Below are 8,291 nucleotides of genomic sequence, written 5' to 3'. Positions count from 1 at the left end.
CTTAACCCGAGCTCTCAGAGTAGATGCCGAAACCCCTGGATACTTTCCACCTGAAAACATAGAAAAAAAAAACATTAAAACCACACTTCAAATCCTATTAACACAACAGTTTTAACAAAACTCACCTAAATATTCTACCACAGCCTGCCTATCCTCCTCCCATTTTAGCAAATCAAACACCGACAACAACTCCTTCCGATCAATAGCTTCCACCAAATACTCAATGATACATTCATTCTTTGAGCTAATGATTTCCGGCCCCAGAATATTCTGAGACTCCGAACACCACGAAAGTGGAAATCTCTCCCCTAAATGCTCATCAACGTAAAAGGGAAACTCCCCTTCAGCACTGGTCACCTTCAAATACATCTCCTTAAAATCCTTAAAGGACGACTTATACAACTTAAAAATAGCAAACCTCGGGGAGCTATTCAAATTCACCCACCCCCTTTCCACACACCTTTTGCCTGAAATAAAGAAAAGAACAACTCCACAGAAGGAGCCTCCTCAAAAAAATCCATCAGAATTTTAAAACCACGCAAAAATGCCCATCCATTAGGATGGAGTTGCGAGGGAGCACAGTTAAGTTGCCTCAAGACCTGACACTCAAACTCACTAAACGGCAACCTCACCTTCAATTCCTCCAACACACAGCTATACATATAGAAGAACTCAAACCCTTCCTTCCTATGAAAAATACGATCGCTAGAAACACAAGGACGCAGCTCAAATAGCACACAAGAACCACCCCTCGCAACTTTACTCTTGTTTATCTCCTTTACAGATTCTTCATCCAAGAACAGTGAGCATCGTTTTCTAACATCATCACTCACCCAATCATATGACCAATCAACTTTATCTTTCTTTTCTTTCTCAAAACCCATTTGGAAAAAATAACATGAAGAGGAAGAATGGAAGTTACAGAGATGAAGAGAAAAATAGCGTACCTCTTTTGCTCATTCTTTTTCTCCTAATGCAATTGATACACATACAAACCTTGAACCAAACACAAAACCCCTTGGACTCCAAAAAACTATTAACTTCCCACTACAAAATGGTTCTCGAATCCATCAACCAATCTAATCAGTCATATCAAAAGCCACCACGCGCACTGGGAACACGCACGGCCTGCACCAAACATTTAATTTTTCTTTCTCCTAATTATAACACTGCTTAACATTAAAAACTGTTTAACAAAGCAGATTGAACTGGGGGCTACAAGGCATAACCACCCGCCGAACTATCCAACAGCCGATTTATACATCAATTAAAGCTCAACCTGTTTCATTAAAACATATTCCCAGGCTAAGCTTGGGGGCTACGATCCGACCGTTACAAATATCAAGTTATAACTCGGCATTATGAATCATAACTCAGCAGAACGCATCATAGTTCGGCGTTATGTTATGAATCGGCGTTACGTTATTAATCGGCGTTACAGTTGCTAATCGGCAATCAACGTCATTAATCGGCAACTTACGTTATAATTCAGCTTAACGGACTGCTTTCCAAAAAGTGAAACGTCCAACCTAACATTATTGCTCTTTAATACAGACAATAAAGCAGAAGCATAACCGACTAGTACATTTCCACCTACAAAAGGTATGATCTCCTATCCAAAAGACACATTGAATTCTCAATACTGACTTAAGTTTCGGAGTGCCTTTGCAGGTACACTCCCCCTGTTTCTTGCTCAAAGCTTTACGCGATTGGACATCCTCTTGGAGTAAAGCTCGGATTACCACAAAACTCAAAGGTCGACACCGAAAATAACAACTCGGCGTCAATTCCCAGAGACCGAGCTCTCCCTCCAGGTATCCATACAAGAACATGATGATAATACATACACAGTCTGGTGACTATATCTATTTATTTATAATTTATAGTATATTAATTTTGAGATTCAAGATTTTACTCAATAGAAATATGATCTATTGAATGATATGTAAGGTATCACAGTAACATTGTATTATTTAGGAAAAACAAGTTTGAGGTTTAACTGGTCAAAGAAAGTTGTATAAAACATTCATTTTAACTAGATTAAACTTGTTATTTTAAGTATTTAATTTAATTGTTGGTATTTATGACACATCGGAGATTTTGTGATTTTCCGTGGTCCTTTGATAACATTATCACTTACAATTAGTATGTCAATTCGCCATTTCATCAATCAGAAATTTCATTTGATTTAGACGTGATATTATAACAATTCTAATTGGTGCCCATAATGTTATAACACAGGCGTATTTCTTTTTTTCGAAAATTAAATAATAATGTTTTACTTTTGGAGGAAGAAACTAAAAAGCTACATCATTTTTATAATAAAATGCCAAAATACCTTAAAATCAAACAAAATAACCAAGCTCGTAACCAAAATTCAAGTGTTTATTTAAACTTACCAAAATGATTAAAGAAAAAGTACTTGAGTAGGTGTGACAATAGATGCTAGCTCTTCTCTCCCTCTCAAGGCTGCATTGAATCACAGCACCAGTATAACAACACAAATTAACTAAGTTGGGTGTATACGTATCTATATAAAAGACATTCCAACTCCAATATATAGTCCAATAGCTAGTGGAAGTATATGTAGTGGAGAAACTCTTTTACAATTTTTAGTATTTGTTGTTATTATATAAATATTAAATTATTTTTAATAAATAAATTTTATTAATTTATGTATGTAAACTTTAAAAAAATGTGAATACAAATGTGAATACAAATGTTCCTATGTAATGTGTGTTAAGTGAAAGCAATAATCGAACTTGTATTATGTAATGTATATGTTTCGGGGGATAATAAGTACCAACAAACGATATTAGTAAATTGAATTGGAAATGTTTAATTATTCTGTTTTTGTGAAATTTTTAATTAGGTCTTTATATTTTTTTTTTAATTGAGTTCTTACACCAAATTTTTTTTAATTGAGTTTTTACACTTTTTTTTTTCTTTTTATTTGGGTTTCTGCACTAATTTTTTTTTAGTTGGATCTTTATAAAATTAAGTCAATTACTGCCAAAAATGACCTAATTGAAAAAAAACATTAGTATAGGGACCTAATTAAAAGAAAAAAAAGTATAGAGACCTAATTAAAAATTTTACAAAATTATATGGACCAATAGAATAATTAAACTAATTGAAAAATATAGTTGATATAAATTAATTAGTTCAACCAATTTTTTCTAAATAAAAAAATAAATCCATTATAAAATCATTTATCCAAAAATATTCATTCAAATAATAAGAACCTTTTTAGAATTTGAAACCTAAATTCTCATAAATCTGTTTTCTTTTTGTGCTTAAATTATTTTTTTTAACAAAATTTGAACTCTATATTTTATGATCCTATAAATTTTAAATTTTAATACTATGTTATTCAAAATTTTAGTAGTTAAGTGTTTTCTATAGTAAATAGGAATAGTTTTTATTTTGGTTTTTATGATCTTTTTAACTTAATTTTTTTTAAAGTTAAGAGTGAAACTCAAACTCACAATTTTTAGGTGAGTATGGAAAGACTATGCTATTTAAATTATAGTTCATTGGTTTTTAACCTAATAAATTAATGGTTACCTTTTTACATACCTAAATTTTATTTAAAGATTTATACTACATGTATCAATAAATTATTATTACATTTACAAAATAAAATTTAAATTTTTAACACTTATTTAAGTGGACGAGTGAATTATTGCTAAACTATGAATTGTTGGTTAATAAATTAATATAGGTTGGTAGCTAGCTAGGTAGGAGAAAATACCAAAATAGCAATAGATCAAGAGAAAGTCTCAAGAATCAGTACTTTTATTAAAATTTAGTTAATATTTAACTATAAAAAAAAGTGTGTAATTTCACATTATTAGATATAATCTCATATCATTAAAAATATTAAAAATAATTAATTAATAATTATAAATCACAAATTGTACTAACTTTCTAATACTATTGATATATTGTGGTTGTATGAATCCAGAACCGAATTGAATGTATCTAGCTCCGAATTGAATGTGGCCTCTGAAAGCAGCAGCAGAATCTCTTAGGGATCCCGCCCGAAACAATAACATTATTCATGAAAAACAGAAGCAGAAGCTGCTGGTATTGAAAATAGTAGTTTAATTAATTGTCTCTACAACGCTGAAATTTGAAGTTAAGCTAGCCTTCCAAATAAACAAATAGAAAATCCTGGATCTTTATTTTCTGCGCTCTAATACATGTATATCCCCGTGGATCGTATCACATGCATTATTATTCATCCAAAAGCCATTGTACTAATTATCAAATTAGATTATTTATACTAATTAATTTGAATTTCTATTGGTTGGTTATTTTAATTTGGTTAATTAATTAGCAATGATTAATATCAAGTTACTCCTAAATCCTAACTAAACCAGAAGAGATAACATATATTAGAAAGCCGAATAATGTTGACTAATGTTACCTAACATTTTTCTTAATTAATTTCATCTGAATATCTTAGTGAACTACCAACTCGATTCCTGATCATTTCACAGAATAACAAAATAATTTTTGATGAATATTGTAATCTACTTCGGTCTCTGTCCCATACTTCTGTAACACAAGACGGATCCTGTGAGTGAATCTTCAATAACTACGAATGGAAAACGTTGAACTGTCACAGTGAGCGTGTGTTACCTTACTGATGTGGATAAATTATGCAGACGTGGACACCTCAAATGATCAGGGGATTAATTGTCCCTATCCACGTCAACAAAAAACGTGGTTGTTTTGAGGGGAAGAGACGTTTCACGTTTATTTCACATTGTGAAATTCCATAAAAACCCTTCATTCACATTTCAGAATTACTAGAAAACCCTAGGAGAGAACGTTTTTCACCTTCGTAACCATTGTTTATCTTGAGGAGTTGGAGTGTCGTGTTGACATTGTAACTGTGGTGGACATTGACGAAGCTGACGTCGTTGTCGTTGACAGAGCTCTGACGGCGCTTGGAGGAGTTCACTCACGTGCTTGTCGCCGTCCAGGTAAGCCCCGTTCTTGATGAACCTCTTTGTCTCTTGTGCTTTATGTGGTCCTATTAACTGACTCTGACACACTACCATTGATCTTTACAACTCACTTGTGGTCCTGAACAAAGAAAACATAAAACTTGATTAAGTAATGTCCAACGTGATTACTCAGGGTTGATAATATATTATTTTAAGTACACATTAGAAAAAGTTAGAAACAGATTCCACTAATTTGGACTGTGGTGAATTTAGGAAAAATTGAAATGCTTGTCTCTCGTTTGTTGTTCCAATGTGCTACTAAGATTCTAATGCATATTTATTTTTTGAAGTGTCTGAATATTTAATTATTCCAGTATTTTATCATGGGGGCTGAGGGAGGTCTCTCTTACATGCATGGAAAAGTGAAGAGGTTTTCTACGCTGGACCTAGATTATGTAAATTTTTTTTAACCTGGTGACATTGTTTAAGGAGTTGGGTTACACAGGGTATAAGGAGATGTTTTGACTTGATATGAGAGCACCCAACATGAAGGCTGGTCTTCATGCCAATTAAGGGGGATATGGAGATTAATCAGACGAGGAAAAATAAGCTTATGAACAGGGACTCTGATGAATTGTACATTTATTTTGAATACGAAGTGGATACGTGGTGTGGGGATTAATATCAGTCTAGAATTTCACAAAATATGAAATCTCGTTGCAAGCATAGTCTAGACCAACAAGTAACCCTCCACCAGAGTTAGAATAAAGATGTCACAATTCAAACCAAATTAACCGGGAATAAAATCCCAGGTCGTCTTCTCAAAGAGCTAGTGACCACAAGTACACAAGTTTGGTTGTGAAGGGAGGGGGGAGGGTTTCAATAATGAAGCAACTAAATAAAGGAATTAAAGAACAATCAGTATTGCAACTAATGAACTAAAGAACTATCTATGTAATATAGACAAGTAAATCTTTAAAGTAATTAAAGTATGGTTCAAGGCATAAAGGGAAGTTTTAGCTTGGGTTGAGTTAGGGAATTCCTTCCTTTTCATAACCACAACTATGAAAATCATAATGGATTAATCTCACCTAGTCAACCCTTAACATCGAAGAGTAAGTCAAGTGAGCATAGTTGTTCTTAATCCACAAATCCTAGCTAAGGTGCGCACAAAGAGCAAAAATGGCTGAGGTGCGCACGCACAGAGGGTTGCAGGCGCTCCGGGCAGAAGAGCTGCAAACAAGCTGGCATACGCACATAGGGGGTGTACGCATAGATTGCAAGAGAAAGGGTTGATGTGCATACGCATAAGAGTGTGTGCACGCACAGAGGGCAAAAAATGGGGATGCACACGCACAGAGACGTGCGAGCGTTCCCAACAGAGGGCGCGCAAAAGGGTTGGCGTATGCACATATCGGTGCGTACACACACTGCCCTATTTCTCCAAAAATTTGCCTCAATTTCTAAGGCACTCAACTTAAGCTCAATATAAGTTTCAACCTAAAACATTCAGAAATTCATCAACTCATGATCCATATGAAAATCAACCTATCCTAAGCTCAAAATTAAACTAATCCTAAGTTACCTAGAGCAAGTAAAATGCAATGAAATTAAATTATAAACAAAGAGAAGGGTTAGAACAATATTACCATGGTGGGGTGTCTCCCACCAAGCACTTTGGTTTAATGTCCTTAAGTTGGACGTGCATGAGTTCAATGATCACTACTTGAAGCCACCCCAAGGAGGAAAATCTCCAACTCCTCAGCATGCTTAGCTTTTGTGTGCTCCAATGACTTAGGCTCCTTGACAACCTTTTCTTCTTCTTGGCCAACCTTAGGCTCAATCATCTGTTCTTTAATTAGATCATATCCAAAGATAGATTATACTTCAAGGGTTGGTTTTTTGGCTCCATCCAAGGTGAATTTCAACACCTTCCCTTCGGCTTCAAACGAATAGGCTCCCGAAAATGCATTTAACTTGAACTTAGATGTCTTCAAAAATGGCCACCCAAGGAAGATGGAAGATGGCTTATCCGAATCAATTGGAGGTATCTCCAAAATGTGAAAATCCACCGGAAAGACCAAACCTTGAATGCTCATCAACACATTCTCTGCAATCCCCACAACCAAAATAATACTTCTGTCCGCCAACACAAATCTTGTCCTGGACTGCTTCAAAAGTGACAAGTTCAATTTTTCATAAATAGGGAGGGACGTAATACTCACACAAGCTCCCAAATCACACATGCAATCCATGAACTCCATTCCACCAATCACACAAGTCACGAAACAAGGACCGAGATCACCATACTTCTCCGGAATAAGAAAGGAGATAGAGTCATTTACCGGATTCTTACTTTGCTCACCAATTTTCTCCTTGTGAGTGCAAACATCCTTTAGGAATTTGGCATATTTTGGAACTTGTTGGATGGCTTGAAAAAGAGGGACGGTAACCTCCACATTCTTGAAAATCTCCACCATATTAGGATCAAAGTCGTCATGCTTCTTGGCCTTTTTAGCCACCGTTGGAAAAGGAATTGGTGTGGGTTCCTCAATAGGATTTTTCCTTTTAGGCTCCTTGACTTTTAATGGATCCTCCTCTTCTCTTTCAACATCTTCCTTCTCACCTCTATTCAATTCTACCTCCTCTTCGATTTCTTCATCGTGGGCTTCCTTATTTACACTTGTAGGCTTGAGACCAACTTCATCTAATTTGGTACCATTCTTTAAGGTTATAGCATTGATGCTCTCCTTGGGGTTTGTTTGAGGTTGAGAGGGTAGGCCGCTAGAGGTAGAAGCTTGAGGGGGGTTGTGATTGTTGAAAGGAGATATAGTCAATCGGGATAAAGCTTCGGCAATGGTTGCCATGTAAGTTTCTTGCTTCTTGTAGAACTCCCGTTGCTCTTGTATGAAGCTCTGAAGTGCGTCATTCATATGAGGTTGGTTTGAAGAGGATGGTTGATTATTTTGGTGAAGTGTAGGCCTAGTGTGTGGTGGTTGATATCTTGCCTGAAGTTGAGAGTGTGATTGTTGATTAGGTTGTGGGTGGGGTGGGCTTTGTGGTTGATATGATTGGTAGTGGGGTTGCGGTGGTTGTTGGTAAGGTTGTTGGCCTTGAGAGGGTTGGTGATAGTAAGCTTGTTAGGTTAAAAAAGGTTGAACTTGAGAGGATTGATTCTATCTTTGATTTAAGTTGTTTCTCCACCCTTGACCTTGGCTTCCTCTATAGTGGTAGGATCCTTGATTGCCTTAATTTAAGTTGGACCTTTGTGGATAAGAATTTGCCACCGCTAATGTGTTGTCCTCTTAGATTTGAGGACACTCAATGGTGTAG

The 8,291-nt window shown here is 35.5% G+C and overlaps 1 protein-coding gene across 1 annotated transcript; it reads right to left on the bottom strand.

Moving 5' to 3' along the window:
- On the bottom strand, positions 6,671–7,825 carry LOC107610494. The gene is made up of 2 exons (XM_016312544.1): positions 6,890–7,825; positions 6,671–6,805 (listed from the first exon to the last, which is right to left on the bottom strand). Exons 1-2 carry the CDS (start codon positions 7,823–7,825, stop codon positions 6,671–6,673), a joined length of 1,071 nt encoding a protein of 356 aa, XP_016168030.1.

This window comes from Arachis ipaensis, chromosome B08 (genome assembly GCF_000816755.2).
Source record: "Arachis ipaensis cultivar K30076 chromosome B08, Araip1.1, whole genome shotgun sequence".
Taxonomy (NCBI): domain Eukaryota; kingdom Viridiplantae; phylum Streptophyta; class Magnoliopsida; order Fabales; family Fabaceae; genus Arachis; species Arachis ipaensis.
This window is presented reverse-complemented; position numbering and strand designations above follow the sequence as displayed.